The 27240-nt window shown below is 42.8% G+C and overlaps 2 protein-coding genes across 3 annotated transcripts; one reads left to right on the top strand and one right to left on the bottom strand.

The window, feature by feature from the left end:
- Positions 1-6883, bottom strand: LOC128100440 (COP9 signalosome complex subunit 7a-like). Its single transcript, XM_052722605.1, is given in 4 exon segments — positions 1-135; positions 1195-1223; positions 1225-2046; positions 6812-6883. Coding segments are annotated over 4 exon segments (972 nt in total). The 3' UTR covers positions 1-86.
- On the top strand, positions 1608-27240 carry Nmi (N-myc and STAT interactor). Of its 2 annotated transcripts, none has more exons than XM_052725734.1 (8): positions 1608-1720; positions 15224-15313; positions 16507-16602; positions 19873-20035; positions 23145-23251; positions 23334-23520; positions 25817-25923; positions 26968-27240. In XM_052725734.1, exons 2-8 carry the CDS (start codon positions 15230-15232, stop codon positions 27148-27150), a joined length of 927 nt encoding a protein of 308 aa, XP_052581694.1. In that variant the 5' UTR covers positions 1608-1720; positions 15224-15229; the 3' UTR covers positions 27151-27240. The 2 variants fall into 2 exon arrangements, with proteins under 2 accessions (XP_052581694.1, XP_052581693.1); XM_052725733.1 differs by lacking the exon at positions 1608-1720 and adding an exon at positions 5067-5390.

The following is a 27240-nucleotide window of genomic DNA, read 5'->3' as shown; positions in this document are numbered from 1 at the left end:
ACATGGGCTGAGGTATGGAGCAACTTGTCCAGGGTCTAGGCCTCCTGGCTGCTAGCCAAGAGTCTGCCAACAGTATCTGGTTCTTTTCACTTTCCAGCACTTGGCTTTAGAGTGGACTGGGGATTAATCTTCTCCCTGTTAATAGACATCAAAGACAGAAGAGGCCCAGTTCCTGGCATTTTTGTACACAGATTTCTCATAGATTTATTTCTGTGTCATGTTATATATAGACCTATTCACATATACCTTTCTTTAAATATACAATCTATATTCCCTTCCCCACCAAAATCACAAGAAGAGATCTAAATCCTTCCAGGATTTCCATTGGGTCTTCTAAGATGATTAGCTAACAAAGAAACATTTCTTAACATCTCAAAAATAGCTGTTCTCAGGCTCTGGACCCACTGAAGCAGCAGTGTTCCCAGGCTCAAGAAGACGAGAAAGGACAAGAAACAACTGTAGTGTGATGGGATTCTGGGATCATAGTGTCCAGCGACTCCCAGAATGGCAGACTGTCTTCAGAACTCTAAGGCTGGGATGAAGGTGGAGGACACCCTTCCCCATGGCTTTTCAGATGCAGCCCAATAGGCATGGGGAGGGAGGAGGAACTGCAGATTAGGCATGCAGGGGTAGGCGTGGTAGAGAACACCTGTGGGTGGTGATGAGCCATCACCCTCCAGAGGACTGCCAACCTGCTCAGGGACATGGGTAATGGGCAGAAACGGAGCTGAGTGAAGAAGGATGAACGCAAGCGCGGCAGGAAGAGGCAATGGAACACATAACAAGTACCAACAGAAAGTGACCGGTACTGGCCTTCTCCCTATAGAGGGTGTGGCTTATGCCTGGGGGTGGAGGAGATGAAAAGTCATGAGCTAGGATTATCAGCTGGCCAGGGGCACAGGAAGGCTCTCTGAGGACTCTTAAGGGGTAGGCAGGTAGGCAGCTGGGACCCCACATTCCCAGGGAAGAAACAAGTCCTTCCACTTGGACTTGGACCAAATCTTGGCGCTCCCTCGGAGTCTGGCAAGGGGAAGAGAGAGAGAGAGGGGGGGATGCAAGGGGTCTCCTAATTCCTGGAGGTCACCCCCATTCCCGACCCCATGCAAATGACTAAAGCAGGTGGAGCAGCCAGGCTGACATCCCTGAGGTAAAAGTGGGGTACCCAGACACAAGCGGCTCCCCGCACGGGCTCACCCCTTGCCCTTTGAGGCTTTCTTGCTGGGGCTGGCGCTGGTTGGTGCCAGGAGCTGGTTCTCTCAGCTCTGTCAGGTGTTGCTCAGGATCCTGAGACGTGGCTGCAGCAGCTGCTGCTGCTGTTGTGACTTTAATGGTTTTTTTAAGGTTGGCAACCTCACTCTCGATCTGCTGCTTCAGGCCCAGCTGCTGCTCCTTGTGCTGGTTGGCACAGCTGACTTGCTCCTCAATGCCGGACAGCACCACCTCACAGCCTACGCACCACTCCTGCAGGGTTCGGGCAATGGCACTGAGGTCCTGGCGCTGGATGTCCCGCCCAATGCTGTAGTCAACCTCTAGCCGCTGATTGCGCTGATCCAAAGAGCCGCGAAGGACATCGGCATAGACAGCCTCCATCACGAGGTCTTCCAGCTGGCGCACATTCCGAAGGGCAAGGGTCTCCAGCAACACTGCATACGGGATACACTTGACTTTGGCAGCCAGAGTGACAACTGACAGACATCGAAGCTTATTCTTCTGAGCCTTGGTGAGTGGGGGAAGGTTTCTGGCTTCAAAGTAGTCAGCATAGGTCCCATAGGCAAACACTGTGAGCAGCCTGAAGGTGGAGGCAAAGTCGCTTTCTGCCAACTCTCTAACATCGGGCATATCCAGCAGTTCCCCAAACACGTAGACATCAGGGTCCTCCAGCACCTGATGGATGAGTGTGGCCAGCGAGGCCCCCTTAGCCGACTTGGCAAGGAGCAGGAACTGCTCCTGGTTCTGGCCTGTCACCTTCACCTCGGCACTCAAGGCTGCACTGAGGTGCGGGGCTCTGGTCTCGAGCTGTCTGGAGCCTGGGACGCAGTGCGGTCGCTACCTGGAAGCCTCGTCTTCCAGCGCATGGGCAAAAAGTTGTCTAAGCTTTTAATGCCTGGTTTTTTATAATAATGATTGACTATATTAGTCTGCCAAATTTCAGGTTGAATAAAGTAAACTTACTGTTGTAATTATCTTTGAGACAGTGTCTCACTGTGTATCCCTGGCTGGCCTAGAATTTACTATGTAGACCAGGTGGGCCTAAAACTTACAGAGATCTGCCGGCTTCTGCTTCCTGGGGTTAAAGGTATGCACCACCATGTCCAGCCTAAAGTTAAAAATTTTAATGTGTACCTAATTTTTCCCTGTAGTGCCTCTCAGACTCTCATTGTGCTGGTGGACATAATGATTGTCTAAAAGCCCACCCAACGTGTAGCATTTCCTAATCATATCTAAAGAAAGGCTCCCCTTTAAACAGAGAGAACAGCTTGGAGACACTAGTTCTGTGGTTGAGAGAAGAGCATGCTATCAGAGGTACTTTGTGTGGCCGCTTGATTTCAGATCATCTCTTTATACTTTGATTTCTTCACCTGTAGGGATAAGACTTAAGTCTTATACAGTTGTTGGCAAAATAAAGAGATTCATGGAATTCCAAGAAATTTTTATAATATGTAATATTGTGGTAGTTTGAATGTAATTGGCCCCCATAAGCTCATAAGGAGTGGCACTATTAGTGGCTTTGTTGGAAGAAGTGTGTCATTGTGGGAGGCTCAAGTCCAGTGTCACAGTTGACTTTCTGTTACCTGCAAGATGTAGGACTCTCAGCTCCTTCTCCAGCACCATGTCTGCCTGCATGCTGCCATGCTCCCTGCCATGATGATAATGAACTAAACCTCAAGCCACCACCTCAATTAAATATTTTCTAAAAATTGCTGTGGTTGTGGGTGTCTCTTCACAGCAATAGTAACCCTAACTAAGGGCAAATAGGTAATGCTAAAATATGTAATTTTAGGCATTTACTGTAACTAATATTAATGTGTACAAGGGTTGAGTATTTGTCTTTATGGACTGTGCTTTGCAGAGTGCCTGCCTAAATGTCAAGCTGAATTCAAAGTGCTAGCATATGATTCAGTTTTAGAATGACAGGGTCCCAGGTGGGCCTGGTGGTGGGCTTGTAATCCCAGGACTAGAGATGCCAAGGCAGGAAGGTTGTGAGTTCTAGATCAGCTTAAACAAAAACAAAATAGAAAAATAGAATATATGCATCATGAGAGCAGTTGGGGAGTTATTACAGGAGAAGAAAGAGATCAGCAAGAGGGGAAAGGGGGGATGGGGATAGAGGCGAGGAAAGAGAGAGGATAAGATCAAAGCATAATGCACGTGTATACATTTATAGTATATATATGTATATATATATATCTTTATTTATAGATATAAAATGTCACAATGAAATCCATTTCTTTGTATGTCACTGAAAATTAATAAAAAGAAAACAAAACAATAACCAAAGGATGTTAGGAGGCCAGAGAGATCCCTAAGTGGGTAAAAGTGTTTGTCTGGCAAGCTTGATGACCAGTTCCCTTCCAGAAAATAGCCACATAGAAAAGCCCGATTCAATGACCCTGTAGTTACACCTGTACTTCCAGCACTCCTACTGTGAGATGGGAGGGACGATAGGAGAGTCATCCAGAAGCTCCAGGGGCACCTGCCCCGCCCCCTCCAACAACAGAGGATGCTGGTATCTCAAAAGCCTTCCTCTCTACCCCTCCCTTTGTTTCTCTCTAAGTCTATACTACAGCAGCTCTTCTCCAGTCATTGTTAGGTCTCCTAGTATCTCCTTCCAAAAATAAAATAAAATTAAACAAGAAGAAAATTATATTGAACTAATAACCCATGGTTGTCAAAAGACAAAAATTCCAATTTAAAAAACCAAGTTGACTTTTTAATTGTAACTCTAGAATCAGAATCTGATGAACTGGGCAGATAATAGTTTTATAGGTCAAAAATGAGGGGGTGGCTGAGGAATGTAAACCTCACACAAAAACAAATAGGCTGTTAAAAAACACAATTTTAGGTTTATTTTTATTTCATGTGTATGAGTGTTTTGTCTGTGTGTATCCACATCACTTGTGTGTCCACAGAGGCCAGAAGAGGGCGTTCATCCTCTGGAACTGGAGGGACAGGAGGTTGTACGGGACCAGCCATGTAGGGGCTGTGACTTGAACCCAGTTTCTCTGTAAAATAAACAAATGCCCCTAACCACTGAGCTGTCTCTCCAGCCTCCAAAAGGCTATTTTGAAGTTCTTGTGTTGTAAAGGTTACAACAATTATTCTGCCATGTAAAACTGGCTTACTTAGGGATTTGCATAATCTCTCATCTGACTTATTGGAAGGATAACTTTCTTCTCCACAACCTGAGATTTCAGCATGAGTGACTTCCCTTTTGCCCTGATTTGTTGGCCTAATGCACAAACTCAGTCCAAACCAACGGCTTCTTATAAGTTCTCATGTACAAATTCATGCTCCAGCTAAAATTCAGCGGGAAATTAAAATTACCTAAGCAGTACACAGACCTTCTGTAATTTCTAACTGGACTGACAACATAAAAGAAACCCTTATCCTTCCTTTTCTTTTTTTTTCTTAAAGACAGGGTCTCACTATGTAGCTCTGGTGTCACCGTAAACAGGGTCCCATCAGAGCTCTTGATGGAAAGGATTTTCATTCTGCCAATGTGTTATTTTAGACCGAGTTATTGGTTACTATACACAGCTATAGGACGCCACAGCCTAGAAGACACTGAGATCTTTTTGCTGCCTTCCATGACTCTGTACTTACGAGCGGGTCAGCTGAGGAGTGTTTGGTTCTTGGTGTAGGATCAGGAAACACTAGCGTTTTAAATAGAAGCCATATATTTTTCTGGCAAAGGGAAAGTTCACATCTAGTGAAGTGTTTGTTTACAAAATTTTGAAAACATAAACAAAGATTAGCAGAAAACTTTCAAGGGACAAGGTCATAGAAACCAACCCAGGAAACGGCTTTCCCAGCTTCACTGCCAGTCTTCTGCTGGCGTCAAACTTTGCAGCCTTCTAGGAAATTACGGTGAGCTTTAGGACTTGGATAGAGAGCTCTGTCTCGACTTTAGTTACCAGTATGTTCCGCGTAATGCACACCGAAATACGCTTTTCAAAGCACGTCTTGGAATTCGTGCAGATATAGCAACATCAGCAATGGCGACGGGAACAAAGTCCGCAGGACTCGAAACTGAAGCATCCTGTTTTTAAAATAATCGAAAGCGAAAGCGGCCGGCAACTGAGCGCTGCTAGGCGCAGAGGACAGGTTTGTGTGGTCGAGTTGGGGTTCGGTTCTAAGCGCCGGTTTCCACGAGCTGCGCGGTGGAGCAGGTGAGTGCTCCGCCTGTTTGGTCCCCCGCAGTCCGCAGTCCCGGATGCTCCACCCGTCGGGGGCGGCGTCCTCAGCGCGGAGCTCGGGGTCCCGGGGGGGGGGGGGGGGGGGGGGGGGGGGGGGGGGGGGGGCGCTGTGCGGGCCTGACGGTGCTTTGCCCTCCGGGGAAAAGGAAACTTAAAATGAGTGTTCTTAGGAAAATGGATTTCTTAAGAAGACTGTTTTCCCTGGTGGACGTTGAGGTCTGTAGTCATGCCTCACTTTTTCAGAATATGTAGGATTTTTGTTTTGAAAGGAGACGTTAATGGGAGGATATTAAACAAAATTATAGGAGCCACCGGTTTGAGCTAAGACGACTCCTGCACCGGAGGTGCCCAGGCTAACTTGTGTGCCCCTGAAGGGAACTTTTCATGTGTCCTGCCCAACCCAGAGAGAGGGAAAGCCGCGGGTTCCACTGGGCAAGAGAATGAAATCACCTTTGCTTTAATCCCTACAAAAAGCACCTAGGCGGTCACCAACCAGTTTGTTACTCTGTTTCTATCTCCCTGGCCCTGTCTTGCGAAGAATGTAACCTTGACCCAGTCCACTTTCTGTTCCTTCTGACTTGTTCCCCAGCTTTCTTCTCTGTCTGTAAACTCTTAACTGCTGCCAGCAATGAAAATGTGTGTGTGTGTATTCATATTCGTATACATATATTCATGTACACACACACACACACACGTACACACACACACACACACACCAGCTTTCGGTTTACATTGTGCTGTCACAGGCCTGTGCCACCATACCCAAATAGACCACTTACTCTATTTTATTCAACAGTGTCACCTGATTGTATAATTGTAAACGAAACGCAATTCGTTTCTTTTAATTCGGATCTTTTAATTATTGAAAATTTACCCATCTTTTGACATGTTTCTGGTCTATACAACACGGTTATGTTATGTTTCTTTCTTTCTTTATGCTGCCAGGCACTCTGTGTGGCCCACCATGGTGATGTAACTACAGTTAGGAAGATGAGATAATAGTTTTTGTTTTTTTTTTTTAATTTACGGCCATAATAAATTACATGGCCTCTGTGGCTTATACACACATGAATGCATGCACACACTTTTCAGTTTAAAAATATTTATTTTTAGTGTCATTTTAAAATTCAGTGTGCTTGTGTGTGTCTGTGTGTGCCAGGACTGGTCCCCCTGTGAGCTGCCTGATTTGGGTGCTGGGAACTGAGCCTGGGTCTTCTGCTAGATGAACATAGTTAAGTACAGAGCTGCCTTTCCAACCCCACACTTTTCAGGTGTAAGAGTCTGCAGGTCTCACTGGGCAAAGCAAAGGTGCTGGCAGAGAGCTGTCTTCTGTTCTGGAAGCTCTTGAGATGGATGGACCCCGCTATCGATTTCTGGACTCTGCCCCCCTTTACTTGGCTCAGTATTCCATCCTCTTCTTCAAAGTCAGCACCAGCACTGTTCCTCTGATCATGTTTCTGCCTCATCTCTCAGTCTAGCTCTTGTGGTGTCTCCTCTGTAACTCTAAAGGACCTTCTGGGTTATGTGGAGTATTCATGCACAATGCTGGACGATGTCCATATTTTATTTATTTATTCATTTTTGTGTGTGTGCATGTGCGTACATGTCTGAGCATGTGCCTGTGGAGGTGGGAGGTGGTAATCTGGTATCATCTTTTACCTTGCTCCACCTTAATTTCTGAGTCAGGGTCCCTCACTGGACCTGCAACTCACTGATTGGCCAGATTGGCTGAGCAGCACATTTTAGGACAACATCACACCTTGTTTTCTATGTGGGAACCGAAGATTGGAAGTACCAGTGCTTACCCAGCAGGCACTTACCCCCTCTCCATATTTAAAAGACAGATAATCAGCATCCTGAATTCAGTTTGCAGCCTTAAGTCTCCCCTGAAGTGTACTGTAATGTTTTCACAAATTCTTAGGATACTAGAACATGGACATCTTTGAGAGGGTCACTTTTCTGCTTAATGTAAGATTGCTTGAAAGGGAAAAATTACCATACAATCCTCACAGTGTGAAAGGGAAAAAATATTCAGATGATAAAAGAGATTCTGGGGGTGTTATGCAATAGACCACGGACAGCCAGAGTTTTTAAGAATATTGTTTTGGGGCCTGGAGAGATGGCTCAGCAGTTCAGGGCACTGGCTGTTCTTCCAGAGGACCTGAGTTCAATTCCCAGCAAGTACAAGGTGACTCACAACCAACTATGATGAGATCTGGTGCCCTCTTCTGACCTGCAGGAATACATGCAGACAGAACACTGTATACATAATAAATAAATAAATCTTAAAAAAAGAATATTGTTTTAACAATAGTATTAAAAACAACTAAACTTAATTTCGTAAGAAATGTAATAAGAGGAATATATATATATATATATGGTCCTGGGCAGAAAAAATACCCACTATAAAACACACAATGTACCATGCACAGTTCTGGGTTACACAGGTTTCTGGGATGGATACAAGGAGGAGTGCCTGTGTACCCAGTCTTTATACATTTATTAACTGATTTCTCATAGAAAATGACACATATAATTAAAGTGCCTCATAAGCGATAAAGAACTAATGTCCTCTGGGGAGGTCAGAAAAAGCTTCAAGAACCTTGGGGATGTTTGCTGTGACCCTTGAAGAATTGAAGGATTTCATTTGGTGGAGTTTGAGGCACTGAAGGCTCCTTCAAGAGATCCTTGAACTGAGTTAAGGATCTGCTTAAATAAGGATTAGTGTTAAGTTTTGGTTAGACTGCTACATCTTGGATGCATGTATATGTCTGTATAATTTTACGCAGTGTATCTCAAACAAACTCAAATTTATAGAAAAGTTGCAAGTAATATAAAATGATCTTCCTTCTCTGGGTTATTTGAAAGTAAAATTTCAACCTGATGACCTGTGACCCTGGAATGCTTGAGTGGCTAGTTCTTACTAAAAGGGTGGTGGGTGGGGAGTTCCTGTTTGACCACAGCACAGTCTGAAAAATCAAGAAATTAATTGTGATATTCACTATCTTCTAATCATTTAAACTTTTATCTCTATATGAGAATCATAGACTGCATTTAGTTATGTTTCTGTAGTTTCCTTCAATTTGGAAATTTCCCCATCTTTCTTGAAAAAAAACTCACTTAAAAAAGAAGAGGAGGAGGAAGAAGAAGAAGAAGAAGAAGAAGAAGAAGAAGAAGAAGAAGAAGAAGAAGAAGAAGAAGAAGAAGAAGAAGAAGAAGAAAACAGGGAAATTATAGCCTAGATTGCATCTGGCATTGAGTTCGTCTGTTGTGTCCTCTCGCTTAGATTCAGATTGTGTAGTTTTGGTCATGCCAGGTTTTCGGCCTGTCCTATCAGGAGCTACAGGATTTTGATTTAGCCTATCATTTATTTTGATTATCATTTTGGTCACTTCTGCCAGGTTTCTCCACCGTGAAACTACTCTTCTTTAAAATTTATTTTGAATGTGTTTTTGCTTCACATGCAAAGAAATGGGTTTCACGATGACATTTCCGTACATGTGCTACTGTACTTTATTTTTATTTGCTCTCTCACTGTCCTCGTGGTCCCCTCTTGCCGATTCCTCCCTTCCTCAAATACTGCCCCCTTCTGTTTTCATAACACATACACGTATCCATGTTCTCTCTATATATAAACATATTCCATGCCCTCTTCCTGTGGCCTCCTCTGCCCTCCCTTTAGACCACTTCCTTCTCTCATGGTCCCTTGTCTATTTTTTAAAAATCATCTCATGCGTATAGATGTTTTGCCTGTATGTATGTCTGTACACCACACACGTGCCTCGTGATGCCTCCTGCATTTTCCTTTCATTGCATTGGCTATTTGGGGCCTTTAACGCTTGCATAAATGCTGGGAATTTTGTTTTGGTTTTGGTCTGTGAAGAATGTCAGTGGAATTCTGGTGAAAATTTGCATTGAATCTGGGGATAGCATAATCATTTCCACAGTATTAGCTCTGCCAATCTATGAGCATGAGATGTCTTTCCATATTCAAATATCTCACTCATCTTTTTATTCAGTATTTCAAAGTTTTCGTTGTACTTAATTGGATTTATTCCTAGGTATTTTGAATTTATTTTTTTAACTGCTGTCTCCCCCTCCCCTCTCCCTTAGCAAATTTGTCATTGGTATACAGAAAAGCTGAATTTTTAAAAATGTGTGTTTTAAGATAGGGTCTTGCTGTGTAGCCCTGGCTAATCTAGAACCCTCTATATAGAGTAGGCTGGCCTCCAACTCCTGGAGATCCTCCTTGCCTCTCCTTCTGGAGTGCTGGGATTAAAGGTACACACTCCTGCCAAGCTACTGATGTTTGTATCCTGAGATTTTGCTAAAGTCAGATGGAGGAGCTTTCCGGTGGAGTCTTCTGGTTGTGTTTAATAAGGAATCATGTTATGTGCAGCTAAGGATACTCTGACTTCTGCCTTTCATATCTGCATCCCTTTGTCTTTAGCACGTTCCAGCACTGTACTAAATAGGAACAGAGAGAGTGGGCATCCTTGTTTGGTTCCAGATTTTTGAGGAAACACCTTCAGTTCTTCTCCATTTAATATAACATTGGCTGTAGGTTTATTGCACATAATCACTATATGCTGAGGCATATTCCTTCTGTTACCAGATTCTTTAGGCCTTATGATGACGTTGAATTAGATGGTCATATGATTTCTGACTGTACATTCTTATATGACGTGTCAAGTTCATTGGTTTATATATGTTGAGCTAATGAAACTAAGTTGTCATGATATGTGATGTTAATGTGCTCTTGAATTTGGTTTGCAAGTACTTTTTTGAGAATTTTTGCATATATGTTCACTAGAGATATTGGTCATCGATCTATAGATTTCTTTCTTTTATTTTCTGTGTTTCCCCTATCCAGTTTTGGTATCAGGGTGATGCTGGCTTTATGAAATGACTTGTTAATTCCTACCCCCTTTTTTCTTTTTCTGCAGCACAGTTTTGGGGAAAACCCTGTTTGTATCCCCCATGTATTATACTTGCTTCATCATTTTCCTATATGGGTCTCTGGGAACCCGGAGCTCTTCACTTGGGGCATTTTTTTTCCTTGTCATATTTTTAAAGATACTTTTAAATTGTCGGTCACCTCAAGATATTCCAGGCTCATCTTGTGTATTTCCTGTCCCACACTTAGAGTCAGCCATTGCTTCTTCGTTCTTTTTATTGGAGAACAGAGTTAGAATCCTCTGGATGTGCCATGGCCCTGTTTGTCTGACATCCTTTTGGGTAAACTAAGGCATGACTAGTTTTTTTTAGTTGAAAATAGATGTGTTTGTTTCTCTTACAAGAATGCTGAGACTTTAACCTCTCAAAGTCTTTGAAAAGTGTATCACATGCAGGTTACTAATGTGCATCAAAAGCTCTTTTGATCCGGGAATCTTCCTTTTTAACTAATTGCTTCTTCACCATTTTTGGGGGCGTTTGACTCCCTTTTGCCGGACGGGTGAACCTTATGGAGTTTCCTTTAAATGTTGTTTTGTGAGTGAATAAACATATAGATATTTAGAATTACAAAGAAAACCAATTATACTGAAATATGTATGCCAGGATTAATACTTAAGCAAATTTTTAAATTCATCTTTATTACATGTTTTTATTTATTTTATGGTGTGTGTGTGTGTGTGTGTGTGTGTGTGTGTGTGTGTGTGTGTTTGTGTATGTGTGTGTTGTTAATCCTGAGATTTGAGAGGGAAAAACCAGTTCTACAATTTTGAGCCAAATTAGAAGCAAGCTTAATTAAGTACTGACCAGAAAAAGGACTCTGGTCAGGTCTACCTCTGGGTTTCCAGCCACAGGACATGTGTTGTAGGAGCTTTTTAAGGACAAACCCAAAAGGCCACCTTGTTTCCCTTTTGGCTGTATTTCCCATTTGGCTTTGTTATTTTCCAAGAACTACAACTCCCAGCATTCTGGGGAGTTACCTGGTCCTTGGGCAGGTGGGGCTCACAGATTGACTCCTCTCCTCTCCTCCCCTCTCTTCTCCCCCTCCCCCATCGTGTGTGTGTGTGTGTGTGTGTGTGTGTGTGTGTAAACAAAGCTATGCAATAGATGCAGAGGTCAGGTCAAAGGACACCGTGTGTAAGTCAGTTCTTTTCTTCCACCTTGTGGGTTCCAGAGATGGAGCTCAGGTTGCCGGGCTTGGTCGCAAGTGTCTATCCTCTAAGCCATCTTTCTAGCCTCAAAACATTAATATATTAATATGTATCACTATACAGTAATGTAGCATGAAATCTAGCAGTGAGTTTAATAGCTCCTATAGAAATTGGGTTAAAAACAACATTTCAGCATATCTACAATGACTTGGTCTACTAAAACATCTACTAAAACTGATGACTCTGTCTCAGGTGCTATGAGTGTTATGGTAGTTATCTGTTTTTCTAATTGAGGAGAATGCCAAGTTTCCGCTAGAGCATTAGTAAAAGGCATGGACTTTTTCCCATCCAAGTTTACAGAGGGAAACTGGGTGAGAAGGCCAGGTGAAGCTGCCTCCAGAGAAAGTGTGTATCAGGAGACTTGGCTTTGTTTACATTTGAAAGCGGAATGAAGCGAACTTAAGATTTAACCAAGAAGTTTGGAAGATCAAAATGGTTTTTAAAAAAGAAACATAATATAATTGGGATGTGAACTTAAGGATTGTTAGTACCCACTGTTTTCTGTGTACCCTTGAGTTGAAAGCAAAGGATTTTTATAACCTTTAAAACATATGCTAGTAAAAATTAAAAAATTAAAAAAAATTAAAAAAAAATAAAAAAGAGATGTATTCTTATCTATTGCAATGATAATAAAAATTATCATTATGATTTTAATAGCTTAAATATATGTTCTAAAGCCTTAAAAGATATCATCATTAATTTTACTTGTCAAAAAATCTTATTAATCATACTAAAATTACCATGATTATAAAAAAAATATGCTAGTGTAAACTTGTACAGTCACTTTGGAAATCAGTGTGGCAGTTTCTCAGAAAATTGGGAATCAATCTTCCTCAAAACCCAGCTATACCACTCTTGAGCATATACCCAAGGAATGCTCAATCATACCACAAGGACACATGCTCATCTATGTTCATAGCAGCATTATTCGTAATAGCCAGAACCTGGAAACAACCTAGATGCCCCTCAACTGAAGAATGGATTAAGAAAATGTGGTACATGTACACAATGGATTACTACCCAGCAGAGAAAAACAATGATATCATGAAATTTGCAGGCAAATGGATGGAACTAGAAAAATGTCATCCTGAGTGAGGTAACCCAGACTCAGAAGGACAAACATGGTATGTACTCACTCATAAGTGGATACCAGAAGTAAAGCAAAGGATAACCAGACTACAAATCATAGCTCCAGAGAAGGTAGCTAACAAGGAAGACCCAAAGAGGGACACATGAATTGCCCTGGGAAGGGGAAATAGATGAGATCTCCATGAGTGAACTGGGGGTGAGGGGTGGGCAATGGAGGGTAGGGAATAGGGGATGAGAACATAAGGGAATGCGATGGTCGAACTGGAACAGGGATGTAGTGGGAAAGCAATGAAAGAGATACCATGATAGAGGGAGATATCGTGGGGATAGCGAGAAACCTGGTACTAGGGAAGTTTCCAGGAATCCCCAAGGATGATCCCAGCTTGGACTACTAGAAATAGTGGTAGGGTGCCTGAACTGAACTGGCTTGCCCCAGTGATCAGATCGGTGAATACCCTAACTGTCATCACAGATCTTTTCTCTAATGACTGATGGAGGCAGATGCAGAGATCCACAGCCCAACACCAGGCAGAGCTCCAGGAGTCTAGTTGGACAGAGAGGAGGGATTCTTTTTTTTTTTCTTCCATTTTTCTTTATTAAGAAATTTTCTACTCACTTCCCATACCACCCATAGATCCCCCCTCCTCCCTCCTCCCACCCCTCAGCCCTCTCTCCTAAGCTCCCTCCCTCCCTCCCCCCCTCGCATCCCCACATTCCCCAAATCAAGGTCTCCCATGGGGAGTCAGCAGAGCCCAGCACACTGAGCCTAGGGGGTCTAAGCCCCTTTCCACTGCACCAAGGCTGTGCAAGGCATCACACCACAGGCACTGGATTCCCAGAAGCCTGCCCATAGACCAGGGACAGATCCCAGTCCCCCTGCCTGGGTGGCCCCCAAACAGTTTGAGCCAAACAACTGTCTTCCGTATCCAGAGGGCCTGGTCCAGTCCCATGGGGGCTCCACAGCCACCAGTCCACAGTTCATGGGCTTCCACTAGTGTGGCCGGTCATCTCTGCATGTCCTCCCATCATGATCTCGACGTCCCTCGCCTGCAGTATCTCTCCTCTCTCTGATCAATTGGATTCCCGGAGCTCAGCCTGGTGCCTGGCCATGGATCTCTGTATCTGCCTCCATCTGTCACTGGACAAAGGCTCTATGATGACAGCTAGGTTATTCGCTAGACTGGTCACCAGAATAGACCAGTCCAGGCACCCTCTGGACCACTGCCAGCAGACCAAAGGTGGGGTCATCCTTGTGGATTCCTGAGAGGAGAGGAGGGAATTCTATGAGCAAGTGCATCAGGATCATGATAGGGAAATCTGTAGAGACCACCAAACCAAACTAGGGGGAGCTCATGAAAGTTAGATCAATGGCTGTGGAGTCTGCATGGGATTGGACTAGGCCCTCTGCATGGCAAGATAATTGTGTAACTTGATTTGCTTGAGAGGCCCCCTGGCAGTAGGATCAGAATCCATCCCTGGTGCATGAGGGGGGCTTTTTGGAGCCTACTCCCTATGATGGGACACCTCGTGCAGCCTTGAGGCAGGGGGAAAGGCTTGGACTTGCCTCTACTGGATGTGCCTCCCCATGGGAGGCCTTGCCTTCTTTTAGGGGGAGAGAGTGGGAGGTGGGTTGGGGGCGAGGCTGGGGGCGTGGGAGGGGGGAAGAGGGGGTTCTTTGATTGGTGTGTAAAATGAATGAAAAAATTTCTTAATAAACAAACAAACAATATGCTAGTGTCAATTTCAAAGGAGACTCCAGTTCCTCAAACTCCAAAACACAGTCCCAATATCCAGAAATGTGGACAACCTGGACTGTAGGAGGATTTCTGGCCGCTAGATAAAAGCCACTGTTCTTCAGGAACTGGCGAAGCAGGTTCTGTCTGCCAAAGAGAGTCATTTCCCTTACTGCAGGCAAAAGGGACATATGGCTCTCTAATTAGCACACCCCTGTGGCACCTGTCAGCCTATCAGGGTCCATGCAGCCTTCAGGCTCCCGCAACCCCCTCTCACAAGTACTTGTGCATTTCAAAGTCCCCACACCAGTCTCCTGGCCCTTCCCTCCCTGAAGCTGCTCCCCCTCCCTATAGCCCTGACTCCGCACACTGCTTTCTCTGTGATGAGCTTCTGCTCTTGCTATGCTCACTCACTGTGCTTCCTCTACTCTCTACCCCTGCTAGTCTCCCCTCTCTCGCAGACAGCCCTGGCCATATCCAGTCTGCTGACCATGTTCAGTCTGCGTCTTTCTGTCTCCGCTCTGGACCCTTCCAGATGCCTCTAGATGTTTTTTTCTTGTCCACAATAAAGACCTTAACCATACTGTGGAGTGGTCATGTTGGCATTGAGCCCCCTCCTCTACAATTAGAGATGTGAAGTTCTTCAAATTACAGATGATGTTTGGCTGTAAGTCACATGACAAGACTTTGATGATAGGGAAAAAACCCACAAAGCAAAGAAGACATGTTTCTTGCATGAAAGGGTAAAAGCTGTTATTTTTTTTTTCTTGAATTTGTGTTGTGTATGATTGTAAAAGCACATCTCCCTTCTTTTTATCAGAGAATCATGGATGCTGATATGAGCAACAAAAAGCAAGCTTGTAAAGAGCACTCACCACAGAAAGAAGTTATGCTAGTTGAACAAAGCGAGGTAAGAAGGACAATTAGTGGATGCTGTTAAGAATGATTTGTGTTGCTGGGTGGCAGTGGCGCAGCCTTTAATCCCAGCCCTCAGGAGGCAGAGTCAGGTGGATCTCCGTGAATTCGAGACCAGCCTGTTCTACAGATCGAGATCCAGGACAGGCACCAAAACTACCCAGAGAAAAAGAAACTCTATCTCAAAAAAAAAAAAAAAAAAAAAAAAAAAAAAAAAAGAATGATTTGTGTCTGTTCATTTTTAAGTGAGGTGCGCTTTTTGTCTGTGCCAAACATTACCGTGTGAGGCTATTGGGCTTTTCAAAAGATCCTTACATTTGTTGTGTAGTAAAAGGTTTGCACTGAGAGTTGTATTCCTATTTATTTTCTTACAAAATTAAGTGCTTTCTCACCTCCTTCTTTTTTTGGGTTTATACCAGGAAGTGAAATGAGAGCAATTATCTAATGAGACCCAAGTGGGAACAGAGGCCCAGGTGCTCAGAGCTGTTGGCCAGGCATATGTTTGTGTTGTCAAAGCAGCTGGTTACTCTTGCGATCATTGCTGATAAATAAACAAAACCCATCAAAACCCCACCCAAAGTAAAACAAACAGACAAATAAAAAACAACACAAAACAAAGAACCCTGCCTCAGTGTAATGTGTCCACAATTATAGTGCAATGAAAAGTCATATTATAGTTGCAGACAGCTTAGAAAGGAGAATTTCACTAAGTCCAGGAAGTCTGAGTCTCACTCCTTGCCTTAATTATAAAAATTTCTGTGTCTAATGTGGACGATAACAGTTTCCTTGTTCACGCAATAGAGCTAAAGAATCTTGGTAGGATTAGAAGAACCACTGGGGGCTGGAGAGATGGCTCAGCAGTTAAGAGCACTGCCTGATTTTTCAGAGGACCTGGGTTCAATTCCCAGCACCCATATGGTGGTTTACCACTGTCTGTAACTCCAGGGGGTATGATACACTATTACAGACATACATGCAGGGAAAACACCAATGCACATGAAATAAAGAAATAAGTCATTAAAAAAGAACTATTGGGTGATGGGGTAAGATGTTAAGCATATGCACTATTAAGGTGGGCATATCCTGAGTCTGTCCTAAGGCTTCGGGTAAAGGGGATTTACATCTTTAAATAACTTAGAAAATTTATCTTAAAGGTGTTTAACTTTTTCCATTATTTGGTTTTTTTAGGGATTAATTCATGAAATTATGAGGGAAAACTTCCAGCTTGACCAGGAGATCAAAAAACTTGAAGCAGAGTTACACTCGGATGCCAGAGAATTCAAAGTACTGTGATTATTTTATATATATTTTAATGGACATGTACTATTCAGAAAAAAATGATTCAGTTATACACGATTAACTCTAAAGCATTATAGGCACTCATAATACCAGTGTTTGTTTTTGTTTTTGAGATCAGCCCTGGCTGGTCTTGAACTCATTATGTAGACCATGCCATTCTCAGGCTCATAGAGATCTACCTGCCTCTGCCTCTTATGCACTGGCCTTAAAGGAGTGCACCACCATGCCCAGCTTGGGTTACTGTTTGTAATAGCCCCAAATGGAGAAAAACCCAAGTGTTCTTCCATAGTAGAATGAAGTAATAAGTTCCTGTATACCCATACAATTAAATTCTACACCAAAACAAAAACAAACAATTATATACAACATGCACGACTGTAACGAACATGGCATCAATACATAAAGGGCAAAGGGAGGCATTCTATATGCTCCCATTTAAATAAAGCATGTTTTGAGTTATATAGGGGTTCACTCTGGAGGCTGATTTCCCTTGGGAAACCGGGAGGACTTTAGTAGTTCTACCAATTGTTTGGGTATTAGATTCATATGATGTCTTCATGCACTATACTTGTGATGCCTATTTTTTTCCTATCACCTATAGCCAGCACAATAAAACTTACAAAACCACACAATTAACAAAAGTTAAAAACCAGACTTGCTTATTGCAGATCACTTTCGGATCAAACATTGGGTCTTCATCTAATGTGCTGGAGTAATTTAAATGAATTTCACAGTTGAAAGAATTTGGCATAATCTGGACATAGTGACACACACCTTTAATCCTAGCACTTGGGAGACTGAGGCAGGGGGATCCCTGTGGCAGGCTAGCCTGGTCTACAGAGCAAGTTCCAGGTCAGCCAGGGCTATACAGTGAGACCTTGTCTCAGAACAAACAAGTTGGGCATGTATTGATTTAAAGTCTCTCCTAGATTTTCCTGTATTTGAATGGACTAATAAGCTCTTACTCCTTGTTTCTTCTGGACAAACCAGGCTGTTAATAGCACTGAAACTATCACTTGGTTTTTATATCTGGTAGATAGGATGTCCTGTGGTTACGAGATGGGTACTTGGCACAAGACAGTTAAGATTTGGTTATTTGTCCAGCTCTGGCCAGATCAAAGGGCCCCGGGAAACCCACCAGCCTAGTGGACCCACTCTACAGAAGACCCAAAGTGGGGTACAGTTTTGGCTTTCTCTACCTCTGGAAAATGCTCAGCTTCAGAAGGGTTGAATACTGTTGTTTCCACACGATTGGAAAACACTCTGCCTCTCTCCTCAGGCTTGGAGGATTCCTTTGACGTTAGCCTACAGTAGCTAGAACCCTACTGAGATTTCTTGTAGAGGTACAGTAAGTGTTAAAAACCCATCCGAAGACTCATTGAGCACTTGCAGTCTCTTTCTGATAACACATTTTATCTCAGTGTGTAAAGTAACCATGGGAGATGGATATGTGCACATATAACCCATGGTACATTTATTCATAATCACACATTCGTTGAAATCGATGGTTTTAAACAGGTAAGTACAACCACCCACTTTTTTTTTTAGTGGGTCACAATTCTTGTCGATAGTGTTTACTTCATTGCTGTATAAATTTAAATTGTGAAAATGATTAAAAAGTTGATGGGAAGATCAGATGTGGTGACATGCCCACATCAGCAATTCAGCACTGGGGAGGCTGAGATAGGAGAATCCTAAGTTTAAGGACAGCCTGGGCTACATAGATCCTGCCTAAAAACAAACCAAAACAACAAACAAACAAAAAACCCAATAAAGTTCTTGGGAGATTTGGGAGAAGGTGGACTTTAACTTTGGCAGTTTCATATCATACAGCTCAGGAGTCTTAAAAAAAAAAAAAAGAAATTATCTGGGTTTGCCATAAAAAAAAATCACTTATAGTAGGGAGTTCTTGGTCCTAAATGGAACATCTATATTACCTGCTTCAGGCTCAAGGAACATTGCTGAACAGAGGGTGGAAACAATGTAAGAGCCGAGGATGGGACATGAGCAGTAAACAGATGTCTCTGGGCATGACATGGCCATCACGAAGATGTGATGGAGATGTGGCTGTCTGCACAAGATTGGGCCAGTCAACACTTCACCACCTATGGGGGAAGGGCCCATGAGGCTCGACCCCTCCCTGAGAATATATTGACCATTAATGGCTGCTGGGGGAGGGGACGCCATTTCCCCCCCTGTGTAGCCACTGAGAAGTTGCCTTGCACCAGTAAGTAACTTCCCACGCATGCTCAGGCAGGAAACCGATAATCAGACTCAGTGTGTCACAGACAAGACGTGAAAGGAAAGAGACTTGTGTTAAAGAACAAATTTCTTCAGTAGAGGGAGATGAAATGGAGAGCGGGAAATAGGGGTGAAAATTACTAAAATCCATTGCATTCACGTATGAAACTGTGGATAAATAAAGAAGTCTCACAGTATATACAGCTTGAAACTTACTTCACTTATGCATCTTTGCCATGAAACTAAACATAATTTCTGGTAATTTCCCTCTGAGATTGTGCAGTACTGGCACAGTTACTTACAAGGCACTGGAGACAGATTTTTTCTTTGGGCCGCCAGCTCACAAAAAATGACACAGAGATGATTTATTAACTATGAAAGATCGGTCTATAGCTTAAGCTTGTCCCACTAACTCTTATAATTTAAATTAACCCATTGATATTAATCTACATTTTGTCTTGTGGCTTTTTACCTCTCTTCCATCTGTACCTCCTGCTTCCTCTCTGTGTCCTCTAGTGTCTCTCCTGTGCCTAGATTCATCTCCTCCTCTTCTGTCTCTGCCCGGAAGTCCTAACCTCTTTCTGCCCAGCTATTGGCCATTCAGCTCTTTATTAAACCAATCAGAAGGCACCTTGGTTTGGCAAAGACACATCTTCACAGTGTACAAAAAGATTATTTCACAACAAGGCACTTATTTACATAAACGGGTTGGGATAATTGGACACTATACAATATCAATCAGTTTTTAAACACTGGTTAGGAAAAGTGAGAGGATTATATACTTATGATTTCATCTATAAAATGATATTAAAGGATCAGCATTTGATTACCTTACTGAGAAGCTGCATGGGAAGAAACAATTACTATAGATGTTAAGTAAGACTATAGTCAATATACCATAAAGCTCTACAGTCAGTGGAGAATGAATTATTGGACGACTAGATCATACCATTATTGGAAGGACTTAAGTTATTTCTTGTCTTGATTTTAATCAAACACATCTGTTTAAATTAGATTAAAGAGAATATACCAGAAGGAAAGCTTAAATTCATCTCAGTGGAGAATCCTGAGGATGGTGGCCACTTCTCAAATAGCTCCTGTTCATTTCAAGTGAGCTCACACATTCTTTATGAGCTCCAGAACGGACAAGCGCTTATCACCTTTGAGAAGGAAGAAGGTATGGCTGATCTTAAAAACATGACCGTGTTACCTTTACAAGCATCTGGACCTTCAAAGATCTTCCATAGATGTCTGGCTGTCACTTTACAATCTGTGTTTGCTGTTTTTTCTTGTCTTCATAGTGGCATTCTGAGGCAGATGTGATTGATAGTCCCAATTTACAGAGAAGGAAACCAGGCATTAAGTATATTAGATGTGTTGGATATATTACCTATAATATATAATGATGTAATACCTATAATATATACTATTATATATAATGATGTGGAGTACTGACAGTGTTATGTGTGCAATGATATTAAAGGGTCCATGCTTATCACACATTTAAAAAGTAATGACTCTGGAAATAAAATATAGGAGTTGGGATCGCCAATGTCAGCCTCTTTCTAGTACATATGTCCCTTAAATGATAATAAACATATTAGAACATTATAATTATATTATAAAGAAGTAGAACTTGCTAGGCATGGAGGTACACAGCTTTAATCATAGCTCCCTGGAGTCAGGAGCAGACACATCTCTGTGAGTTTGAGGCTAGCCTGGCCTACCAAGTTTCAGACCAGCCAGGGCTACATAGTGAGACCCTATCTCAAATGAAAAAATAAATGAATCAGTAAAATTTTAGAAGTAAAAGAGTAGCAGACTCTACTTCTCCAGGTGTTCTCTGGGGCATCTCGATTCATACTTTATAATTCTATAAATACAGGGTAGCAAAAATAATTATTGCGTGTATTTGACTGGTAAGAAAACAGATTCTGAGGATGGTTAAGTGATTTAGCAAATTAGTTACCCAGTGATTAGACTGAGCCAAGGAGTAGAAAGGTTTGGGATGGGACCTGATGTTGGCCAAGTCCAAAAATGAATGGGCCCCTTAGGGGCTTGGCTCCCTTGGTGAGGAGGATCTGAGTGCCAGCTTTGTCTCCTCTTAGAGGCATGGTCTGAGTTCTTTGTAAGCCTCAGATTTTGATGACAGGCTTTGTGATAATCCCAACTTCAAGAGCCATTTGTGTATTAAATGACAAATGTGCATTGAACGCACACGATCAACATACCACGTCAGCTGTCATGGTTGCTGCGTGTGAGGGGTTTTCTAGATAAGGAAACAGATGTCTAGAGAAGAGCTTCCTTTGCTGAACTCCAGAGCTGAGAGGGTACTCTGAGTGCCTGTGCAAGTCCTCCTGGACCAACATTCCTGAGGCCGATAGCTCTTGGGCTAGTACCAAAGCTGGTACACTCTGGTACTGCAAAGCTGTGGGATGGGCCAATGTGGTCTTCAGGGACATTCAGGCTTAGATTCTTAGAATCTATGACTTTAACCTGTGTCTTCTGGCATCTGGCCCATCACACTGGCTTGAAAAGAAATGTTAAAAGGAAGCATCCAGAAGGTCAAGGCAAGCAGAGATGAGGCCTCCACCCACAGGGTAATTTTGTTCTCTCTGGAACTATGCCCACAGTTGAGGGGCAGCTTTGTTGGCAATGGGCAGTCACTGGCCTGTTACTGGCAGATATGGGAGCAGGTTTCTACATGGCAGTCACTGCATGGCGGTCACCTGGACTTCCTGGGCTTAGGAGTCGCTTCAGAAGCAGCCCTGATGCTGCTTGCTCCCTTGATGTGGTTCTGAGGTCCCCATGCAAGGGCGCAGCTCCAGGGGAACAGAAGTAAACAGGGGTTGCTTTGACAGTCATAGTAACTAAACTTGGGATACAAGTGGTCCCTCTCTGTTGAGTCAGATCACCAGATGTTAGGGGTTTGGAGATAATGAGAGGATCATCTGAGTATTACTTCATTGATGTTTTCTGTTACCGTCATCTGTTGCCATTAGCAAAACAAAACATAACAAAAAGCATCTAAATTCTCAAGTCATATTGTGGTAAAGTGAGCCTGAATTCCCACCCAACAACGCCCTGCCTTCCAGCCTCAGTTCTTCCTCAGCCTGTGGTGTGCTCCCTGGTTGTCATAAACACATGAGAGGTTTATAAGAGAGGAAGCAAGCATCTCTTATCTTCACAATAAATTACAATAAGTAGCTACACATAGCAACAGCTGGAGTGTTATAAAGTCATAGCACACAGTTAAGAAGAAACTCCTAGGAGGTAGAGGCAGATGGATCTCTGTGAGTTCAAGGCCAGCCTGGTCTACAGAGTGAGTTCCAGGACAGCCAGGGCTACACAGAGAAACCTTGTTTTGAAAAACAAAACAAACAGAAAAACAAAACAAATAAACAAACAAAAAAGAAACTCCTACCCACATCCCTTTAAAACAAGGGTGGCGTTGTTCTTAGGACTTCTGGCTTTGGTGTAGTTACGTTACAGAGCCTCTCCCACCTGTGTGGAGCAATGAGACTGCTCTCTGATAGACACAGTGGCACTCTCAGTATTTTAAAGAGTGTTTATAGAAAAAAGCAAAGAAATAAATTTTTCTTTGGAAAGGCAGAGACGAAAAAGAGCACTTTCTCTGGCTCTTGTAACACATGAACACAACAAAGGATAAAGTGAGATAAAATGATGATAAAAATGATAGTGGCCCACAAAAGTGTTCCTAGCTTGCTGAGCAGGGAGAAATTCTGACTGAGCTTTGCTGTATGAAGGGAATTCCCTGGTGCACTGTGTGTCTATACCGAAGGGTGAGGAAGCTGCAGACTTACTAGGCTTACGTCGTAAGAGAGGAGGATAGCGTCATCCCTTAAGATGAATTTAGAAACTGAAAATCTCTTTATTGCCATTTTTGCTTATGCATTGTGACACTGAGTTTTCCTATTTTGGTGGTAAGAGAATTGTAACTTGGAAATCCCAAGAAAAAAAAAATGATAAAATTTGATCCTTTGAAACTGCAGGACATGGGGCTGGTAAGATGGCTCAGCAGGCAAAGGCCCTTGATACTGCGCCTGCTGATCTGAGTCCCATCCCTGGAAGAAAACCAGCTCCCACAAGTTGTTTTCTGACCTTCACACAAATGCCCCTCACAAGAACACCCACCCCCCATGTAAATAAATATAATAAAAAACGAAACTGAAGAAAATGAGAAAAGACAATAACTTGTCCTTGAATAGAGAGTATAAAGTTTTCTCAGGTTACCCTGAACGTCTACTTCTAAAACTGTGTTTCAGTTGCACAGAACGTGATAGCGATGGGGAAGCATCTTGTGCAGATGGAGAAAGCCTCTGTGGAGGTCACTGCCCAGCCAGTCCCACTACACACAGGAGTCAGATTCCAGGTGAGATGGTTGTTAAAGCTTTAGCCATCCTGTTGGAGACAGGCATTTTTCTTACTTGGGACTATGAAATGCTTTCTCCCAGGTTCATGTGGACGTTTCCAAGATGAAAATCAATGTTACGGGAATTCCCGATGAACTGCCTGAAGATCAGACAAGAGACAAGCTGGAGCTGAGCTTTTGCAAGTCCAGGAACGGAGGTGGAGAGGTGGAAAGCGTGGACTATGACAGGAAGTCAGGAAGCGCCGTTGTCACGTTCGTGGAAGCGGGAGGTACGCATCTCCATCACTGCACACCGTTTCTTCCCCTTTTGTGTATTTGAAATGTATTAGCATGATAACTGGGTGAGTTTCCTTTCTTTGAACACTCTTTTTGAAAAATTCATCTTCTTAGAATTATTTCTTTAACACACATGTGTATCTGTGTGTGCCATGGCACTAGTGTGGAGGTCAGAAGACAGCTTGCATCATTCAGTTGGTTTTTTTCTTCCACCATGAGGATCCTGGGGGTTGACTTCAGGTTGTGGTTTTGCCATTAAGGACCTTTACCTGTTGAGCCATCTTGTTGGTCCAGTTGAGGTTTTCTTACCTTTATAAAAAAAGCAGAATCCAGGACACAATTTCCTGACTGCTCCTGAGCATGTTCCAATTACAAAGAACAACGACATGAATTGCAGTGGGTGAGATCATGTGTCAGGCAGGACAGTGGATTCAGGTGTGTATTATTTTTTTTTTTTAATCATCACGATTTCTTCTCATCATGATGCTGACATAGGTGATGCATTCATGTCCCTGATAGGAGGCAGAGGTCTAGGGAAGATAGGTAATATCCCCAAAATCACATGCTGGGTGTGCAATAGAGCAATTTTGGCTGATTCTTGGAGTACACCTCTGATATGCTCATTAATATGGTTCTAGGGCTTTTCCTGAGTTTATGAATAATAGAAATCCTGCTATGCCAGTAAGACACGGATTGATTAGATTATTTTTTGCATGAAAGTAATATGTGTTTTTAAAAAGAAATTGTAATGATGACAGTGAAGTATTGAGTATCTTCTCAAAATTCCCTTTTCTTTGGTGAAGAAGTAGTTCTGGTGAGTAGGGGACATTTCCAGACCTTTCTTGGGACATGTGAAACCACCACTATTCCTTTTTTTTTTTTTTTGGTTTTTCAAGACAGGGTTTCTCTGTGTAGCTTTGCGCCTTTCCTGGAACTCACTTGGTAGCCCAGGCTGGCCTCGAACTCACAGAGATCTGCCGGCCTCTGCCTCCCAAGTGCTGGGATTAAAGGCGTGCGCCACCACCGCCCGGCACTATTCCTTTTTTTGACCTGGGTCTTTGAGTAATGCTTATGACCTCCTGGTGGAGTGTTCTAGTGAGAAAGCCCTGTAGTCTCAGTTCAGCCTTAATATATTGCCTTTGAAGTAAAGAGTAACTTGGTGGAGTTTTCATAGTCAAGGATCCAGATTTAAATTTTCCAAATCTGTAAGTTTAATTTATCTGATTGATATAAGTCGCTCCATCCCTTGTGTGTATCCAGGAGAAACTCAATTATAAACCACAATGCAGTTTGATACTTGGTTAGCTTGGAAATCTGTGTTATTTTCTCCTCTGGGGAATCCTTCCTAGAAGTGGTGTCTAGCCAAAAGCTACACCTTTAGGTAATTCTGGGAAAGTATAAAGTTTTCTGAAGGTAGACATTCTGGTCATTTCATTAGCAGTGTCTTATGGTCTTACCATAACCAGGTAGGTGCTGGAACTACCTGCCTTTCTCAGTAAAGGATTCAGAAGCAAGCCAAGGAAGACAGCCAAAGCCACATAGGTCATAACCAGTACAGGCGGGGCTGAGGCAGGCCTAATCAACCGAGGATCTTTCCTCCCTCCTCTGTCCTCTGCTCCTGCCTCTACTTACCATTTGAAACACTTTAATCGTACTATTTAGGGGCCCTCAAGATACCTCAGCTGGTGGGTGTCTGCTGCCCAGCCTGATGACCTGTGATCAATGTCTGGAACCCACAGGGTGGGAGAGAACCAGTTCCCACTTGTTCTTCTCTGATGGCCACATGTGCATGGTGACATGCATGCACAGGTGCACACAAAATTAGTTGAAGAAATGTGTGGTTTACTGGCATTAAGTAAATGCACTCGTAATATTGTGCAGCCCTCACCATTATCCATCTTCAGAGCATTTTACCTTCTTAAGTAGAAACTCCACCCATTAAACAGTAATTCCCTTTGACTTTCCCTTTTAGTCCTTGGTATCCCCCAGTCTTTGGTCTCTACACATTTTCCTGTTCTAAGTACTTCACACAAGTAGATTCATGCAACATTTGTCCCTTTCATATGAGGATGTTCAAGACTGAAGAAGGCTCAGCTTCCTTATTACATAGTCTTGTGCTTTTCGAAATTATCACTGTAAAGTCTTCAATATGGACTGTAGAATTTCTTAGAAATTAGCTGCCCACTTCGGTGTTAATTTTGATAGTATTCTGTTGGAGGGAAGTTTTAATTATGATTAAACATGATTATGCTATTAAAGAAAAACACTTTTTTTGTTGTTTATTTTCAGTTGCCGACAAGATTTTGAAGAAGAGAGACTACCCTCTTTATATGAATTCAAAGTGCTATAGAGTTACAGTTTCTCCGTTTATAGAGAGACGCTTGGAAAAGTACCAGGTAGAGTCACCTCTCTCTTCGGCTTGATAGCTGGCTCACTGCTCTGCCACACCCCACAGAGACCATAGAATGAGCTGTGTCTGTGATAAGCGGCTTATCAATGAGGGCTGTCTATGCAGGTTCTTCATTTTATTTTTGATTGCTTTGTGCAGAATGAGTTTGCATTTTAAAACAATATATTAATGCAAACTGTGCCTTATTTTAAAAACTGGTGCCAGGCCTGGTAGCACATTCCTGGAACCCCGGCTGTTCAGGAGACTGAGGCAGGAGGATCTCAAGTTCAATGCCTACTTGGGCTACAGAATTCAAAGATAACGCAGGTAACCTTAAGATCCTGTCTCAAAATAAGAAGTTAATAAAACAGGGCACAGGGATGGGATTGGACTATAGCTCAGCAGCAGAGCACCTTCCTGACATATACAGGGCACTAGAGCCTATCCCAGTGTGCAGACAATGACGACTCCCCCACCTCCCCCAAAACCCCTGAAATCACTCAGATAATGATGAAACTTATGCTTCTTTTGGTAAATAGAGACTTACCTAGAGATATTTTCCCCATGTGTCTGTTAATCACTGGGTTTCAGACATAGTTCTGCTTAATGTCCTTCAACTCTCTCTTATTCCAAACCTGCTCTTGTTTCCTATTACTTCTCAAATACTGAGTGGCAATACTACCCACTTTTTGAAAGCTACAGCACATATTCATGCACACACACTTAACCTCAAAGTCACTATCCTCCTGCCTCAGTTTCCAGAGTTCTGGGATGACAGGCACATGCCGTCATGCCTGCTGACAACCCATATTTTAGTCTGTAGTTTTGAAATCCTCCAGCATTCATCTGGTCCCTGGTATTGCCAGTCACACCTCTGACTACCCATAGACTGTCTTTCTATCCTTTGAGCTGGCCCCCCCACTACACTTATCTTCATAATGACACAGTCATCTTTCTCAAACTCGAGTCTCCCTCTGACATTCTCTTGCTTAGAAATGTCCTTCAGCTCCCATAGAAACTGAGCTCTTCAGAAGCTGATTTTCTCCGGCAGGTGTTTTCAGCCGTATCTAAGAAGACAGTGCTTCTGACTGGATTAGAAGTCGTTTGGATGGATGAAGAGATTGTGGAGGATTTAATCAGCATCCACTTCCAAAGGAGGAATAATGGAGGTGGAGAAGTAGACGCGGTCAAGTGTTCTTTAGATCAGTCTTACACAGCTTATTTTGAAGAATAGACCAGAGGAACCATATGGAAATTGTAGCTTTGAGCCCAAATCATTGTAAACATTTACAAAATATTGTTTTCCTTGAAAAAAGAACTTTAA

Source organism: Peromyscus californicus, unplaced genomic scaffold (genome assembly GCF_007827085.1).
Source record: "Peromyscus californicus insignis strain IS unplaced genomic scaffold, ASM782708v3 Scaffold_7__1_contigs__length_154581171, whole genome shotgun sequence".
Classification (NCBI taxonomy): domain Eukaryota; kingdom Metazoa; phylum Chordata; class Mammalia; order Rodentia; family Cricetidae; genus Peromyscus; species Peromyscus californicus.
The sequence above is the reverse complement of the archived record's forward strand: the minus strand, read 5'-3'. Positions and strand labels throughout refer to the sequence as shown.

Bases quoted from the DNA above. Each gene is read 5' to 3' on its own strand.
- Nmi (XM_052725734.1), top strand. From the start codon at position 15,230: ATGGATGCTGATATGAGCAACAAAAAGCAAGCTTGTAAAGAGCACTCA. The intron at 20,036-23,144 runs GTATGGCTGATC...ACTGTGTTTCAG, and splicing joins CACCTTTGAGAAGGAAGAAG to TTGCACAGAACGTGATAGCG. The intron at 23,252-23,333 runs GTGAGATGGTTG...GCTTTCTCCCAG, and splicing joins ACACAGGAGTCAGATTCCAG to GTTCATGTGGACGTTTCCAA.